The sequence below is a fragment of the Nannospalax galili genome, unplaced genomic scaffold (assembly GCF_000622305.1).
Source record: "Nannospalax galili isolate Female #2095 unplaced genomic scaffold, S.galili_v1.0 scaffold312, whole genome shotgun sequence".
Classification (NCBI taxonomy): Eukaryota; Metazoa; Chordata; class Mammalia; order Rodentia; family Spalacidae; genus Nannospalax; species Nannospalax galili.
This window is the reverse complement of record NW_008335967.1, coordinates 6,002,416-6,021,825: the sequence shown is the minus strand read 5'-3', so window position 1 is coordinate 6,021,825 and position 19,410 is coordinate 6,002,416. Positions and strand designations below refer to the sequence as shown.

Below are 19,410 nucleotides of genomic sequence, written 5' to 3'. Positions count from 1 at the left end.
TAATTTTTAAAATTATTTTTATTTTATGTGTATGAGTGTATTGTCTACATGTATGTGAGTGCACCCATGTTGTGCAGTGCTGCGGAGGTCAGAAGAGGGCTTCAGATTCCCCTGGAACTGGAGTTAAGGACGGTTTGTAGCCGCCATGTGGGTGCTGGGAATCGAACCCGGGTTCTCTGCAAGAGCAGTCAGTGCTCTCAACCACTGAGCCATCTCTCCAGCCCCTATAATGTAATTCTTAAGTTAACAAATCCCCCAAAATATTATTATTCTAAACAAAAACTGATCATAGTTTAGATGATCAGTGACAACAACATAACAAAGATAAGCTTCAAATGCGTTCATGGTCAAGATGCTTAAACAAAGAATGTATATATGTCTGAGATCAATCTACCAAGAATGTGGAGTGACCATAGCATGCCAAAAATAACCTCTGTACTTGAGAAGCTCAGTCTTAGGGCAACACCCACCAGTTTTCAGGTGAAAAGTCTACAGAAGTGGTAACTACTACAGTGAATCTCAGTGGGCAGAAAGAACAGCTTGCACAGAGGCACAGACACTGGTTTCCTCTTTCCACGGTGATTCATACAGATGTGTGCATCTGTCAGTTGGTGTGGATAAAAGCCTGAATGTCTATCAGGCCATTGTAAATATGAAGACTTTCAATGTTTTGAGCCCTTTTATATATATTTGATATTATGCAAAGTTTAATCCAAAATGAATGTGATGTCCGTAAGTCTTAAGCTAATAGTGCGTAGAATACAAGCCAGGTCATTGTAGTATCTATGAGCTTAAAAATAATATCAGAAACATTTTCAACATATTTGGCCAAAAATGTCAATGGCAAACTTATCATGATGCATTTTGTTTAATTTGAAAATTATGACTAAGATATGTTATTCGTAGTTCAACTAAAGGTGACAAAATGAAAATGGGTTAAATTTTCTCTTGGTTTGTTTTGCTCACAGGTAATATTTTCATGTCTGTAGACCTTTATCAATAAGTGACTAATAAATGATATTAAGGTTATAAAGTGGTCAAAAACATCACAATCAAGTAACAATAATAGAATGCTAACAGTAAATAAAGAATATGGCCATGAATAATTTAGATCCAACTAACAAAACATGTCAAATATAACTCTTACCTCCTTGTTCACACAACTGCTGGGCTAATGCATCTTTGAAAATAACCTGGCCCCTATGTGTTGCTGTGGCCCTGAAAATAAATTAAAAAGGTTAATTCAAATACTGTAATATACTTTCTATTAATGCATTTTTGAAAATAAGTATAAATCTTTGAATTTGAATTAAAAATTTAAAAACCTTACCTTTTTAAATTGAATTTTTATTATTTTCATACAATATAATTTGATGGTATTTAGATCCCCTTCCCTAGCCATGTCTCCCCCCACTGCCTCCTGCTTAATTAATGTTCTCTCATATATATAATACTATCTAGAGTCTGATTTGTATCCCCAAATGTCCTTCAGTGAGGGTCCATTCACTGGGCCCACCAAGAGTCCCATCCCTGTAAGACACCGTCTTTCCCCTTTACTTTATAGATTTGATTTTCAAAACAGTAATATAAGCAAACAACAGAATGAAGGCTTAAACCAAGTCACCAGCTTAACTATTATCATCTGGTCTTACTTTATAAAGCTACTGTAACATTTGTAGACTATTCTGAAAACAGCAGATGTGAGCAAAGCCTGGATGGAAGTATAGAAAGGATGCTTATTAAATTTATTATCCAGGAGATGTTGATGTAAAATTTCTTGTTGAGTATCATATTAGTATCAATATTAGAGATAGATATTTTTAGATACTTTTTTCTGATATAGTCACTATAATATTGAGAGTTGAGGCAAAGAAATACATTAAAAATATTTTTTGAATGGGAGCTACTCAGAGCCTTTATAATTAAAAAAAATATTTTTCAGAATAAAATATACCCCCCAATGCTGGGTCTAATTCATCATTTTCGAGAAATGTGCATCTCTTCCCTCTTCTAATCAGAGCTGTGCATATGGAGTGTTGAACAAAACAGTATCCTCACAGCAGATGTGTTATTCATGGCTATAATAGGACAAGTCTTATTAAGGGAAGAATTATTTGTTCTTTATATGTGAAATGTTTTCCTTTAAAAAGAATTCTTCTGGTGTGAAATGTATTACTTAAGTAAAATTAGAACAGAAAATCACGTTTCCCTGAAAAACTTGATTTTAGAAAATAGGCCACACAAAGTACTTTTACTATCTAAAAACACATTAACATTAAATCTAACTTTTGTTACAATCACCCTAGGACAAAAATAATTTGATTCTGCTATTATCTGCTGGAGATGGATTCTGGACAACACATTGGGCTAGCTCCTGAGAGGACAAAGTTTGGCCTCTGCATTTCTCCTCCATAGGATGCCCTCTGGTCAACATCTCTATCTCTGGGGGACTCAACAGGACTTCCTGGCTCCCAACATTCCCCAGGCAGGCCCCAACTGGATAAACCTTCCCCCTGAATGCAGACCTTTTTGATTTCCATTCTTCATGGAATTATTCCTGTGCCCTGGTGTCACTAACCAAGATTCAGCTTTTGAAAGTAATAGTACAATAGTCATGTTAACAGTTGATATTGCTCCAAGCTAATATACTAGTGGAAAAGCTATGAAAGTAGTATACCTTAACTAACACACACACATACACAATGGCACAATAGTGACAATTCTGAATGTGGAGGGGAGATAGAGTTGGAGAGTGAACTCACTGGATATCTTTAACTCAGCATATGTGAAGCATGTAAGGAAGTGTCTGTTTCCTTCACTTTCAGAAACTTGAAAATGAGGCCTAAACATTTGTCTAGTCCAAGATATAAACATATCCTACAGACTCAGGATAGGTTTTCTGTCCGGGGGAACATAGTGACTTATTTTACCTAAATGTATTCTTCAAATTAATTGAACTAAGTGCACCTGAGATCACATCTATTTCATGTCTACTTCTAGTAATACAGTTATCTCAACTGTAGAATTAACAGGAGTGAAGGAATAACTAACACTAAGGATGTTTGGAAAAGTCATATGGAAACTTACTATTTTATAAGCATTGCATGACACGGGTGATACATGCATGCAAAACATGATGCATGGACATAAAACACTCATATGCTAAAAATAAAACTAAATAAATATTTTAAAACCTATGCATAAGGGGATAATGCTCTTCTCAGAAGCTATAAGTTGCCAAATAAAAAGCCCATGCCAGGTCTGATATACCTCCCATTGAATTGTTGGTAAGAGGTATCTTGGAGACCCTCCAAATAATATGTTATTGACATTGCTCTTGGCTGCCTACCAGAACTTGATGGTTTAAGACCCTATTTCTGAAAACACTACACACACTGACCACAGGGCAAGGAGAAATCAAGTTGCCATTGACCAGACAGCCTCCGCACTGTTGACTAGCTTTCACAGTACTGAAAGGTGCTTTGCAGCTAGTGAGGGGAAAGTCATCAACAGTCTTTTTTCACCTAGTTGTGAACCCTGTGAACTAAAATAGTGACCAGCACTAAAAAATAATATTGCCCATGCAATAGTGGCAGGAATGTTATGGGAGTAACCAATAGATTTTTTTTTTTTTTACTGGATTTAAGGCCTACTCCACTGGAGGAGATGGATTCTTGATACTATAAACCCATGATTGGGGAGTTCATAGGCTCAGGGGTGAACTTACTGCTATTATTACTATTATTACTAAATTAACATAGAACCCAACTGTCCTCTAAATTCATATATCTATACTCATAGATGAGTGCATCTCTCAGACCTCATCAGAGAAGTTATGTAATGGAATGAAATTAATGTAAAAATTTGTATGTCATCAAAATACAGACAGTAAGTATCTGTGGAGTGCTCAGTCACAAATAGGACCTCTACATCATATCCCGCCCTAAAAGTCTCAGGGACTGTCATGGAAGAGTGAGCAGAAAGATGTTAGAGCCAGAGGTTTGGGAAGACCAGAATGAAACAATGTCTCTTGAGATGACAGCACCTTCACACTAATGAACTCACAGCAACCGTGGTTACCTGCACAAGACCTACACAAGATTGATCCAGTCAACATTCCAGCTTGGAGGCTGGAGGGGCTCATGAGTCCCCACTCTAGCTAAGGAGACAGGTTGATGACTTCTAGGGGAGGAAAAGTCAGTTTCTTTAAGGGTGTGGACCCAAAATATTGACCATGAAGATGGCCTCACATCTATGAATATATGTGTAGCACAAGTTGGATTTGGTGGTTATTTTTTTTTCAAAAAAGGACACAAAGTTGGAAGGGTATGGAGAGTGGATTTGAGAGGAATTAACTGGAAGAGTAGGGGTGAATATAATAAAAATACATTGTATGCATGAGGTTTGAAATTCTCAAAGAATAATGGACATTTTCTCTGTTCTTCTGTCGACGGACACTTAGGTTGGTTCCATACCTTAGCTGTTGTGAACAGTGTTGCAATAAACACTGATGTACAAGTATCTCTGTGATGTAAAGAACACCAAAAACCAAATGACAAAAAGTTTAAATAATCCAATTAACAAATGGGCTTATGATATGAACAGACAGTTCTTAAAAGATAAAATACAAATGACAAGAAAACATACAAAAAGTGTTCTGAATCACTAGCCATCAGAGAAACGCAAATGAAAACTTCATTGAGATTCCATCTCACCCCAGTCAGGCTGGCAGTCATTAAGAACACCAATGACAAGTGCTGCTGAGGCTGTGGGCAAAAGAGAACCCTCATACATTACTGCTAGGAACGTGGACTAGTCTAGCAACTGTGGATGTCAATGTGGAGGTTTCTCAAAAAAGCTAAATACTAATGTATCATTTGACTGATCTATACCACTCCTGGGTCTTTACCCAAACAACTCCTAGTCAGAATTTTTGCCAGTGGTATTCATTGTTCAAACAGGTATAGACTCCAAGATAGAAAACCTGAACTCTGGATTTTGAAGAGGTGGGGTCCTTGGCAGTCATTCCACATGCTCTGCACCATCCATCCTCCACGTTTTTCTGGGCATTTTGAAAACCATTAAACTAGTCTAGCTCTCAACAGCATATGAATAAGCAACCTGAGGTTCTGCTGCAGATTACACAGCCTGTTAGAGGCAGATGGGTCCTGCTCTCTGTGGTTCTCAGCCTCGGAGTCTTTGCTTTGCATCAGTAGTTTGCAAAATATGCTCTGAAGTGCTCCTGGAGAAGTCTCCCTGGGAGTCACCAGAGGGAGAAGCAGCAGGGAGTGCTGCAGGACTGATCCATCGAACCAGAGCACCTGGGCCATATGTGTTCTCATTACTTAATGCTGTTGGAGGAAACGGCTTGGTAATTAAAAACTGCCTTGAGGAGCAAGGTCTGCCATGTGATCCATACAATTATCTAAAGATTTTTGTTTGGAAAAAGCAACAGCCATAGCAATAATAATGTGGCTAGTATGTACCATGGTTATTATTGTAACACCTATTAAGAATTGAAATGCATCCCTTGCTAAGCACTGTTGTTGGGATCTACACAAATCAACTCAGTCTTAACAACAACCCTGAGGTGCATAAAAATCTCAGTTTTTTGAAACACAGAGCTACTGCATGATTTACAAATGTCAGAAAACTGAAGATGAAGTCAGAATTCCAGCCCAGGTAGGCTGGGTATAGAATCCGGTCACCACATTTTTACTTATACATGGTGGGAACTCTAACGAGGTCTCTTGTAGAGGGAAAGCCTGCTTTGGGGGCCGTATCCTTAACGATATATCTGTTCTGGTATGAGCGCTCTACCTCAGTCCTTCTGGCTACATCTAACCCCTTTTAACTACTCTTTTGGATAAACCAACTTCTTTTGTTTTTGTTTGGAATTTTGGCCACAATGCCAGCAACTGCATGAGACTTGTCTTTGAAAATACCAGTTCTGTGTGTGGTGTTATACACCTATAATCCCAGTACTCTCAAAGCCAAAGCAGAAGGACTGTTGCAAGTTCTAGGCCATCCTGAGCTATATATAGAGTTAGAGGCTAGCCTGGGATACATAGTGAGAGCTTGCCTCAAAACAACAAACACACACCAACAGTAATACTTTTCTCTTGTTCATTCTCAGCCACTGCACTGTGGAGATGCATAGTGTATACATACTGCCAGACAGATGACCATCACACACACCACTCCATTTACAAACCTTTAGAATCCTCAGATGACATTTTCACATAGACATGCCCCACCTGACAGTAGGTATGTGCTTAATAATTTTCAAGGTCTGCATATAGGTTAGCATCTTATCTTGAGGGAGGAGGAGAGGCAAGAGTAGAAACTGATGGCAAGAACAGATTTCACTGTCACTCCATGAGATGCCTGCTCTGCCCTCTGCAGGGTGACTAGTGTGATGATGTCAGCTACGCTGAACATGTTTAGATGTATGAAATCATTTTCGTTAGGTTGATTTCAAATCTTCCATGGAGATCAATGCATCTCTCAACTCTCAGCAGAGAAACTTTCTTATACACCAGTTGATGATTAATACAGAGACCCACCACTGGCCTATGTGCAGAGGCTGCCGAGTATTTATCCCTGCATAGGATATCTATATCAAACTTCTGCCTCCCAAGGTTCAGGATTCATTGCAGAACAGGGGACAGAAAGACTGTAAGAGCCAGAGGAGGTAGATGACAGCAAGGAAACAGAGTTTTCCAGATGGCTGGTCAGTTACTCATATAAACTCAGGGCAATGGTGACAGCATGCATAAATCCCATGTAAGTTCAAGTCAGAGAAATCCCAGCATAGACAAGGGGAAGTGGGTAAGAAACTCCAACTCTACCTGAGGAAGTACTGCCAACTGATGGTGGCTGGGAAGAGGAGATTCAGTTTCCTTTAAGGGTGAGACTCTTGGTAGGTTGACCAGACTCCATACCGAGGGGCAATGGAAGGCACAAACCTGACTCTATAGGCCTTAATATGCATATAATATATATTATATATTATATATATATATTAGTACAGAGAATTTTGTGGGGAGTTAGTAAGGAAAGATGCAGATATGGGAGGGAATCTAAATATTATCAAAATATACTGTATGAAATTCAAAAAAATTCAATAAAAAAGGAAAAAAATCTATGAAAATGTATTAACACACATAATATCTCAAAATTGTTAAAAGCACAGTAACTTGGAATTAAAGGACTCTAGAGGGTAGAATCTCCAATTTTCAGCCACAATATATGCCCATAGAATACAGTGACTGGCCTTATTCATTGTCAGAATTGATATTTTATATCATTTATGCTTCCTTTTGGAGGAAAGACCATCAAATTTTTGGTGCTAATAACTATGTCAGTACTATATGTACTTAATTTTCCATAAATAGCAGTAATTTTTTTCAGTTAAGAAAATATCCCTATTGTTTAGTATTCTGGAGTATAGACTAATTTTCTCAAACATGCTTTTAATGAGTACTTATATTCTTGGAAGACACAGAGATCTCTAAGGCAAGCCTGCCAACAAGAATCCTTATTAAACAAGTAAGTTTAAAATCACATTTGGCTGTTTTAATCTATCATTTGAAAAACTCTATAGATGCTCCAAATGAAGAAAGTTCATTATAATCACCATATTCAGTTTTTAAAATAACCTATGTAGTTATTTAAAAGGACAAGAGACAGTTTCATCTTAACTGAAGCCCTAGAGCTGCTGGCACTTGAGTCTTAAGAGTGGCACTTTGCTGTGGCCCAGGGCTGATGCTCTGTCTGTGCTCCAAGAAAGACCAACATTGAACACAGTGAGTTGCCACTTACATGTGACCTGACTTCAGACAACTTCTTTAATCATTCTAACTTCAGAGTCCCTAGGTAAAGATAGGGATATCTTGAAATAACCACTACCACCTGAACACACTACTATTCACTCTATGGATACTTAAGTCTCTCAAATAGAGTTCAAGCTTCCATAACAGAAAGGATCACTAATTTTAAAAATTATGACCCATAAGAAAACCAGCCATAATGACTTGAACATAGAAGGAAATAAAAACTGTATTTTTGAGTTCAGAATTTACTTTGAATGTGCAATATTAGTATCCAACCACCAAAGAAGGAATGCAAGAGGTTTAATATAATTATCACAGTGCCTAAATTCTAAGTGTATTACTTGTTTATGTAACGAATCAACTTTCCCACATCAAGATGAAGAATAATAGCAGCTGCTTCATCTTAAAGCCGAGGCCAAGGTGCTTTCCCCCAATGGTGGGTTAATTTCCCCACCTTTCTCTATTGTTTTACCCATGAGGTCTGGGGTGCTACTGTGATTTGACCCATTACAGCTGGGAAGAGCATTCATTAACCAGCCATTTGAAGTTAGTGTAGTATCAGCGTGCCAAGTCGATGCCAAGCCACTTTTCAGAAAATATATAAAATGGGGGAAAAGAAAGAGGTGGCCTGAGCTTAATAAAAATACCTCAAAAGAATCAACTGCAAAAATTCTTCTCATCAAATTATAGTGCTTTCTAAATGGATAATATGGCTTTATGGTTATTAAAACAAGAAAGACTGACTTATATACAAAGGAGTAATGCGTAACTTCAGAAAGAAATTATTTTTTTAATTAATCTCTTTGTAGGTTGTTTTTGTCTTGGTCAATTTTTTTAAATGCAAGGTCAGGCTAGCCTCAAACTCAAGATCCTCTTTCCACAGCCTCTCTAGTGCTAGAACAGCAGGTGTAGGTTACTATGACTGACTTAATAAATTCAACTTCATTCATGCTAAGGTCCTTACAAAATGAGTAACACTTCATCTACATTTCACAGCATTTACTTTTCAAAACTTTATTGTTGAATTTTATGTATTTTGTTATTAAACCATATCATCTTTTCCTTCTGTCAAATTTATAAAAATATGTGTGTACTTTCCTGGAAAATAAGGAATTTTGGCATTAATGGTGATTACCCAGTAGCCACAATGTCTATCTTCCCTTAAAGATCACCAAATGACCTCTTTTCAAGTCAACATAGAATTTTATCAGCAAGAGAAAGAATGAATTTAAGCAAATGGTAAATATCAATATATTAATAATCAAATTAATAATTTAAGTGCATGAAATAAAAATTAATTTTGTGTTGAAATTCAACAGTCATGAAATGTATGTGGTCTTACCTCTGAGTGGACTATGAAAGGAATGTCAGATTCAGATATGGAACAGGACTTTTATCTAGGTCTGGTATTTATTATCTCTACCACTCAGTCCCTGTCACTTAGCTTCTGTGTCTCCTTGTCTAAATCTATAAAAGAAACTGAGAAAACTGGATAATTTCTAATAAATTAATCAAGAGACAGGGTCTCATGTATCCCAGGCTGGTCTCAAACTTACTGTGTAGTGGAAAATGGCCTCGGACTTTGGATCCTCCTGCCTTTACCTCCCAAGTGCTTAGATTACGGGCATTTGCCACTACTCTTCAGCTTTGTGCAGTGCTGGGGGTTGGACCCAGTGCTTTATCAATAGTAGGCAAGCACTCTACTAACTGAGCCACATCTCCAGCCCAAGCTGGGTAATTTCTAAGCAGATTTATAATGAAAAGATGTGGGACTGCACCATGGGCCAGTGTTTATTATTGACCTCAGACAAGTGTTTGTTTCTTGAGTCAGGACTGCAAAGCACACATTTCTTATTTTTCAGGGCTGATCACCTGAAAATGCATAAATATAACGAGTTATACTAAGGACAGTCTTACTGGTCACTTCAGAAAACGCTGGTACAATGTTAAAGTATAATGAAAAGAACATCCTAAGCATAGCAAAGTCACTTTGGTTGTTAAAGGGGGGGAGAATTATTGAATGTTCCATGATAAAGACAAAGCCAGTGAAAGTTTGAATAAAGGATATGATTTCTAATCTTGATAATTAGTCATTATAAATTAGAGCAATATTAGTGCATCCTTGGACAGAAATCCTGCCAAAGCATATGTCCTTATTTCAGAGTGGGTCTTCCTTCATCAGTTAAACTTTTTTGGAGCTGTTCTCACAGACATCCCCAGAAGTGTGTTTCTGTAATGATTCCAAATCTAGTCAAGTTGACGAAGAAGATAAAGCATTACAACTCTACCCTCTGTCAACCTGACACCCAAGCACATCACTTAAATCATAAGAGTCTACTGCTTTCCCCTAAGGCCCTATTTTCATCTCACAATGCAAAATGCATTTCATCCATCTTGGAAGCCTGTATGGTCTTTAACAACCTCAACAACGTTAAAGTCTGAAGTCTGTCCTCAGACTCAAGGCAATCTCTTTACGGTGTGCCCCTATAAAACTACAGAATAAACATTCCCATTCCAAAATGTAGGGGTGAGGACATGAAGGAAAAGACCAAAGCAAGACTGAAATCCAGGAGGGGAAACACCAAATCCTGAAGTAACTTTTTCGGCATTGGAGCTTGTAATAGACTCCTCTAGGCTCCGAAGAAGTTACTTAGCCTTGCTATTTGACCCTACCACCTGCAGGACACACAACCCCTCTTAGAGTGATTCTAGTTCATACTTGGAGTTTTCCTCAATGGGTGTCCCAGGGTCCTGACAGCTCCAACATCTTGGACTCTCCACTGCAACTTAGGTTTCACTTTCTCAGTTTCATGCAATGGCATTTTACGGCCTGCTGCACAATGGCAGGGGTCAGTGGCTCTCTGGTGCAAACATCCACAACCCTTTCTTCTTGCTTCTTTCATGGCTGTAAACCAGTAGGACATAGATGATGTCAAGTTCTGCTGCCAGTTAGAGATAGAGCCTTTCTCCCTTGGACTACAGTGGCAGTGGTGTCTGTGCCCTGGGGGCTGAACCTGTGCAAGTAGGGAACCCTGGTTGTGGCATTCTGAGTTCAGGAATTTCATTTTCACAAGTTGGAGTCTTTGATGGGTGAGGTCTTTACTTCAAGGCACCTTTCCTTTTGTCCCAGTGCAGAGCACTGTTTCTCTTTAATGAGAAACATTTCTCTTTAAGTTCCCTTTAACTATTACAGTTGCTTTTCCACCTTGTCTGAATCTTTAAATTTGGTCATGCTACTTTCCCTGCCAAACTGCACCCTTTTTTCTTTTTTTCCTCTCTGCTTGTTGCTCTCTCTCTCACACTGTTGGCCTGTAAGAGTAGTGAGCAGTAACCATGGCACAACCTGAATGCTATTCTGTCTATATGCCTTTGTTCATGGTGGGGAAGAATTGGATTCCCTACTGGATTTCGGTAAGAAGTATATAGAAATTAAATGTCCTTAAATTGATGATTAAAGAAGAAAAATCTCAATCTCTCTCTCTCTCTCTCTCTCTCTCTCTCTCTCTCTCTCTCAATTTAGCCTTATGAAAGAAAGACATTTTGTCATTTGAGACAAGATGGATGGACTTGGAGAACTTTGTGCTAAGTGAAATAAACCAGGTACCGAAAACCAACCACCTTCTGCTACCTTTGTAAAAACTGAAACAACTAAATGCATAAGAGCAAAATGCAGAATGGTGGTAACAGAGTGGTGGCTAGGGTGGGGGATATGGGGAGATAATAGTAGTCAAAGTCAGGAAAAAGGAGGAAAAGGGAATGAATTTTTTGTGCATAGCACAGTGGATGGAACTAAAAATCAATTACTGCACATTTCAAAATTGCTAAAAGAAGAAATTTTCAAACATAACCACAAAAATGTTAAGTATTTGAGGTTATGGATCTATTAACTAGTTTAATTTAATAATTCCACATTGTACTTATGGGTGTTAATATCAGCCTATACCCAAAATTTGTGCAATTATAAAATGTCAATATAACTCGAACAAAAAAAGTAAAAAGTAGAGTAAGAATCTCCATAGCTCTGTGTGGTACAAGAAGCCATGGTGCACATGAGGAGAGGCAGCCATCCACAGTCCGGATAAGAAGCCTCACTAGAGATTGAATCTGCTACACATACTATCCAGCCAATGGATTTTGTCACAATAGTCCAAGCAGACTCAGATTTGATCCACAATTCCAAATGTCCTATAGATACCTAAGGTGTACCAATTTTATCTCTTTTTTATAATTATTAGTTATGTTTATGTGGGTCTGTCTATGTGAGTGTCTGTAGGTGCACACAGAGGTCTGAAGAAAGCATTGGATCCCCTTGAGCTTGAGTTACAGGTGGGTTGTGAGTTGCCCAGTGTAGGTGCTTGGAATTGAACTTGTGTCCTCTGGAAGCACAGCAAGCATTCGTAACCAGTGAGCCATCTATCCAGTCCCTCTCTCTTTATCAGTATATGAGAAAGTGTTCATGTCCCAGTACCTCTGCTAGCACTGAATATTACCAGTCCATCATTTGTCAGTCAAGGGTTGTTGTGTGACTTCTAATTTCTAACCCTGGATATTAGTGAGGATATTTTGCATGTTTGTTGATTATATTTTTCAGTGTAGGGGATTGTATATTTATTTCTGTACTCTCTATGCATTTTCATGTTTTCTTAATCAACTTTCAAGAATTCTTTAAATGTTGAGTCTATTAGCCCATATGTTATGTATATAATATATATTAGTCAATATTTTGTATATAGTTTATACTTGATCTTTTGCTGTTTTATGCTTTTTATTTTATTTATTATTTTTATTTTATGTGTACGCGTGTATTGCCTGCATGTACGTAACTGCACCCATGTTGTGCAATGTCTGCGGAGGTCAGAAGAGGTGTTGGAGCCCCTGGGACTGGAGTTACAGACAGCTGTTAGTTGCCATGTGGGTGCTGGGATTTGAATGCGGGTCATCTGCAGGAACAACCAGTGTTCTTAACCGCTGAGCCATCTCTCCAGCCCCTATGCTTTTTGAAAAAAGTTTTAGGGGGTAGGTGAGAAGACTCAGTAGGTAAAAGCACTTGCTGCCTAACCCAAGGGCCCACGTCTGATCTCTAGGATCCACATGATGAAAGGAAAGAACTGACAAGTTGTCCTCTGATCTCCACTGGTACACTGGCATGTGTGTGCCCACACACACACAGACACACAGACACACACACAAATGTAATAAAAGTTATTGTTAAAGTTGTACTATTTTTGTTTTGATATTAATATTAACATCATATCTTGGGGACAAGAAATGGAAAACGTGGTTTAGCAGTGATGTGTTTGTGTGTCAAGTTGACAAGGGGTTAATTGTGCTGGATAGCTTTAGTTGTCAACTTGACATACCTGGGTAAGAGGGAGCCTTAATTGGGGAATTTCCTCCATTGGACTGCCCTATGGTCATATCTGTGGCATTTTTCCTCGGATATTGAGTGATGTGGGAGGGACCAGCCCACTGTGGGTGGTGCCACCCTTGTGCTGTACTGTATATGAAAGCAGGCTGAGCATGGGCTAGAAGAACAATCCAGTAAGCGGTGTTCCTCCATGGGCTGTGGTTCAGCTCCTGCCTCCAGGTTCCTGCCCTGAGTTCCTACCTTGGGCTCCCTCAGTGATGAACTGTGACCCAGGAGAGATAAGCCAAATAAACTCTTTCCTCACAAAGTTGGTAGTGGTCAGAGTGTTTTGTCACATCAACTGAAGGCAAACTAGAACAGTATCTATATAATTTGACTAGCGTGAAAACTTTGATAAATTTCCATACAGAATCAATTATATGACTAGAATAATCATGGATTTAGGCTGTTTTCTAATGATTTCTGACTTGATCAGATAAAAACTGTGAAAATACACAGCGAAAGTTTCAAATATGAATGTTATGTGTTTTTCTAGTTGTTACATATAATTTGATTCAGATAGTGTTAAGGAGTAAGCATGATAATCTGAAAATACACAAAAGTAAAGTGTGTGGATAACATGAAATGAATTTTAGAAAAATACAACTCTGAGCCATGTTCTCAAGAGATACAAAATCAGAGAAGGTCTGTAATTGAGACATGAGGCCGAAAAGAGGAAAAGGGAAAAGATTTGTCATGAAGAACAGGGCAGCCACATCCTTCCTGTTTGTTATAAACATTACCAAAAAGTTGAAAGCCAACAAGAATAAACAGAAGATCCTAAAAACTTCTAGGAAAAGAAAAAAAACATAAGTTTCTAAATAAAAACGAAATCTTACAGGGTTTACACCTATTATACTCAATGCCTCCAAGCTTGTCCAAGAATTGTATTTTTAATCTAAAACTCTATTTCTAACATATCCATCATTCAAAGGTAAGAAATCAAACATCTTACTCTAAAGTACACTTTCTGAGGAAGCAACTGAGAAAATGCTCCAAGAAAAATAATTCAACAGTTAAGTTAGAAGAGCAATCATTAGTTCTACAAAAAAATTGAAAAATTGTTCAAAAAAGAGAAAGACAAATAATATACCATTTGGTTCTGCAGTAAATTGTAACTCATTCTGTAGCCCAGAGTGACCTCAGACTCAGAAGGAAGAAAGTGGGGTTATTATTAAGAACTTTGAAGAAATAAAGGTTGTGAGGAATTATAATATAGCAAATTAGACAGTTACAAAAAATGTACATCTCTTCAAGAAAGATGTACTACACTTAAATTGATTCAAGAAGAAATCCAAGTAGTTCTATAAATAAAAGAGACTGACTTTGTAATTTTTTGTTTGTGTTTTTTGTTTTTTTGAGAGAGGGTCTCACTGTGTAGCCATGCTGGCCTAGAACTCACCATATAGAGACCAGACTGGCCTCGATCTCATAGAGATCCACCTGTCCCTGCCTCTGGAGTGCTGAGATTAAAGGCATGTACCACCACACCTGGCTTTGACTTATAGTTTAAAAAATTAGAAAACCTGGCCTTTGGAGATGACTTAGTCAGCAAAATATCACACGTGAGGAATTGAATTGATATCTTCACCACCTAACAAAAGTCTATAAAAAGCTGGGCATGATAGCATTGTAAGCTCAGGATTGAGGGGGTAGGGACAGGCATATTTCTGGAGCTTGCTGGCCAGCCAGCCTGGTTAATTTGTGAGCTCCAGGTTCATTAAGAAATCTTATCTTAAAAAATAAGGAGAAAAGTAATTGAGGAAGATACCCTCTGGCCTCCACACACAGACACTTAAAGCCAGTGTCTTCTGGTTACAACAAGACCACTATATTCATAAATTCCCAGCTGATGTGGTTGCTTGCACAAGACCTGCACAACAGAAATCCACTCTACACTTCAGCATTGTGGGGGAGGGGCTCACAAGGCTCCAACCGTACCTGAGGAGCTATTGAGAGTTTACGGCTTCTGGGGAAGGAAGAGTCAGTTTTCTTTAAGTGTGCAGCTCCTGGTAGGTAGACTATGCTCCAGTGGATGTCCTTATGCCCATGAGTATATGAGAAGCACAACTGAACTTGGAAGATTATAGGGAAAAAAAGAGAGAGAGAGCACAACCACCAAGTTGGGAAGGAGTCGGGGGGGGGGTATCTGGGAGAATTTGGCCAGGAAGTCAGGGGCAAATATGATCAAAGTAAATTGTACGCATGTATGAAATTCTCAAATAATTAGCAAAAGTATATTTTTTAAAAAGCCACTTGCCCCAAAGAGAAACATCTTTCTGTATATAAATTGTTTTTCTATATACTATTAGTACATATGTGTAATTGCATGCACAAGTGCACTTACCTACATTAACACATATACCCTGCAGTAGTTTAAATAGGAAATGTCCTTCATAGGTTTGAAATATTTGAACAACTGGCCCCAAGCTGGTGGCTCTGTTTGGAAGGGCATGGAATCTTTAGGAGGTGGAGCCTTGCCGGAGGAAGCATGTCACTGGGAGCTGGCTGGGGGAGTCAGAGCCCTGTCCCACTTCCAGTTTGTTCTATCTGCTTCATGTTTCCTGTTGAAGATGAGAGCTGTCAGCTTTTGCCTCCTTCTACCATACTTGCTGCCATGTCTCCCCTCAATGATGGATTCTAATCCCTCTGGAGTCATAAACCCAAATATACTCTTCCTTCAATATGTTTCCTTTGTGAAGGTGATTTATTACAGTGACAGAAAAGTAACTAATAGAGAAGTTGGTACCAGGTGTGGGGCTGTTGCTGTAAACCCACATTGTTTTTTGGAGGAATGTGGAAGACTCTGGCACTTGAGGCTAGAAAAGCAGTAGAATGTTGTAAGTGGAGCTTAATGGCCCATTCTAATAGGAGCCTAGAAGAGAACAGGGCTGTGAGTAAAGTGGACAGTGGAAGCCTGGCTCAAGAGGCTTTAGAAGGAAGCAAGCACTTGAACAGCAGCTGGGCTAGAAGCTATTCCCTGTGATACTTTGGCAAATAATCTGGCAGCATTTTGACCATATTCTAAGAACTTGATTGAGGCTAAATTGAAAAGTAATGGACTAATTTCTTTGGTGAAGGAAATTTGAAGCAATGTAACATTGAATCAGTGGCTTGGTTATTAGTTGTAATGCTTATGCAGGTCTAAAATGAAAAAGAGAAAGTGGGACAAAAAGATACACAAATTTGCAGTTTAGAGAGAAAAATAGCACTAGGAAGCTTAGTGTTGCAACCCAAGGCATGTACTGGAAGAGAGGTTGTAAGAGTTAAGGAGATTAGTATCAGTAAGGAACATCCTCCTGCTCTACACTGGAACAATGGGAAGGGTGCCTTTAGGTTATGACCCTGCCCAGCCAAGTTTCCAACTTGTGAAAGGAAAAGACCAAAGGAGTTTTCTGTTCCTGGCAAACAACAACGTACAAAAGCTGCTGAAAATATGTTTAAGGAAGAAGGGTCCAGCCCAAGCTAGCAGTTGAACTTGGAAATGCATCCATTTGGTATTTGCTTTAGAGGCATGAAAAATAGAAGCATGAAGGGAGTCTTGGAGTCTTTGTCCATGGTTTCAATGAGCCACTGAGGTCAGGCAACATGTGTCAGTGCTTCAGTAGCTGAGAGAAGGCCCTGAGGGGCAAGGAGGACATGAAAGGCCATTGTATGGAGCTGTGAAAGTGAATCCTGTGTTGTAGTGGAGACCCAAAAATGAGGAAGATGCCAAAGCCTGAGACATTAGCCAAGGAGTGCTGTATACAGAGAGTGGGATGAGGCCAAGAGAAAGATGTATGCTGCAGGCAGAAAAGTTGGAGGGGATGAACCATCTAAGCCATTTGGAACTAAATAGACATGGAGCTGGAGGATTTGGCATTTGCCCTACTGATTTTTGGTCTTGCTTTGGTCTGGTGTTTCATCACTATGTTCTCATCCCTCCCTTTTGGAATGGGAAAGTATATTCTGTGCAATTGTATGGTGGATGGATGTAATTTGTCTTTTGATTTTTACAGAGGGTGACAATTAAAAGACTGCCTTAAGCCTCAAAAAAGTTTGGACTTTGGATTTTTGAATAGTGTTGAAACTGTTAAGGACTATGGGAACTTTTAAAGTTGGATTAAATGCAGTTTGCATTATGGGATGGTCCTGAGTCTATGGGGGCCAAGGAGTGGAATATGGTGGTCTGAATGGGAAATATCCCCCTCAAGGTCAAATATGTGAAAACTTGGTTTTCTGTTGACGGTGCTTTTTGGGAGGTTGTGGAATCTTTAGGAGGCCTAGCCTTGCTGTGGGAAGTGTGTCACTGGGGCAGGCTTTGAGAGTTCATAGCCTTGCCCTACTTCCACTTTGCTCTCTCTGCTTCATGTTTCCTACTGAAAATAGGAGCTCTCTGCTTTCTCCTGCCATCATGTTTGCTGTGGGCTGCTATGTATCTCCCATGATGACAAAGGCTTATCCTTCTGGAACCATAAGCCCAAATAAACTCTTTCTTGTACTGATTGCTTTTACTGATGGTGTTTTATCACAGCAAGGAAAAGTAACTAATACATACACACACAGAAACAAATTTACAAAAAAGCAAAAACAAACAAACAAACAAAAAAACCCCAAAACTTCTTACAAATAAAACCTCAAGCCCAGACGATTTCACTGGTGAATTTGCAAAATTTTGAAAATAATAATTAATTCTAAACAATCAAGAATATCTTCGTGGGGCAGGAGAGATGATTAAGAGCACTGGCTGTTCTTGCAGAGAATACATGCAGGCAACACACTCGTACAATAAAATAAAATAATAAATAAACATCGCCAGGTGCAGTGGTGCACGTCTTTAATCCCAGCACTTGGGAGGCAGAGGCAGGTGGATCTCTGTGAGTTCAAGGCCAGCCTGGTCTACATAGTGAGTTCCAGGACAGTTGGGGCTACAGGGAGACCCTGACTCAAAAAGACCAAAAAAATTTTTAAAAGAGAATATCTTCCAAAATAATAGAAGAAGCAATGCTTTCAAATTCATTTTTTGATGCCATATACCCCAAACAGACAAATACATCACAGAAAAAGAAAACTACAAATATCCCGTAAGTATTTAGATACAAATATAACCAACATAATACTATGTAAATCAAATCTAGCAACACACAAAAAAGACATAACCATCATGATCAAATGCAAGGTTGGTTTAATGTACAAAAAATAAAATCATACACTATATTTATAGTCAAACATGTGGAATATCTTGACAGCTGTAGGAAAAGCATTAAACAATTTCAAACATCCTTTCATGATAAAAATGACTCAATAAAGGAAGAATACAAAAGAACAATCTGACAAATGTCATATATATAACAGAGATCTAACATCTGTATTGAAATCTTTAATTTTTCCTAAGATCATGAACAAGGTTAAGATTCTACTCTTGCCACTCTTACTCAGAATTTTACTGGAAGTTATAGCCAAAGCAGTTAAAGGAAATAAGGCTCTTGTTTAAAAAGCCAGGCACGGTGGTACACATCTTTAATTCCAGCACTCAGGAAGCAGAGGCAGGCAGATCTCTGAGGTTGAGACCAGCCTGATCTACACAGCGAATTCTTACCACCTGGGGGTACAGGGAGACCCTGTTTCAAGTTTAAAAAGAATCCAGTTTGAAAAAGAGAATGCAAAAAAATCTTTATTTGTAGATGATATGATCTGTATATTGAAAATAATAACTATTCACAAGAAAACCATTAAAATTAATAGAAAAGTTATAGTGTCTAAGGCCAATATACAAAAACAAGTTGTTCTCTTCTTTCCTTCTTAATCTTTTTCTGTCTTTATATTTACCTGTTTTCTTAGAGAATATTATAAAAGATAAAGATGAGGAGATGCAGACTTTGCAGTCTGGGTGTAGCTGCTTACCCTCTTGGTGCACATCATACTCCAGGCATCTCTGGGTGTTCAGCTATCTGGAGGTTCCTATCTGGCCATTATATCACAATGTAAAGTGGCTTCTTTCCTCAGGATGAAAACGTTTAACAGAAAACATTTTTAATTGCCCACTAAAGGCAACCTACTTGAGTATCTGAAAATGGCTCAGTGTGACTAGTTTCATATCTTTATTTTTAAGTTACATCAGGTAAAGTCTAATTGGCTCCATCTTTGAATAGGAGACTTCTCAAGTCACATGTTCAGAAGAGAAACATA

General features: G+C 38.5%; 1 protein-coding gene across 3 annotated transcripts in view; it reads right to left on the bottom strand.

Annotated features, from left to right (window-relative positions):
* Reln (reelin) overlaps positions 1 to 19,410 on the bottom strand; it is a 492,143-nt gene that overhangs the window by 300,108 nt on the left and 172,625 nt on the right. For all 3 annotated transcript variants that reach the window (XM_008830753.2, XM_008830756.2, XM_008830755.3), the window contains exon 4: positions 1,148 to 1,218. In XM_008830753.2, the coding sequence (XP_008828975.1) occupies positions 1,148 to 1,218 (71 nt within the window). The remainder of the gene's footprint in view (positions 1 to 1,147; positions 1,219 to 19,410) is intronic.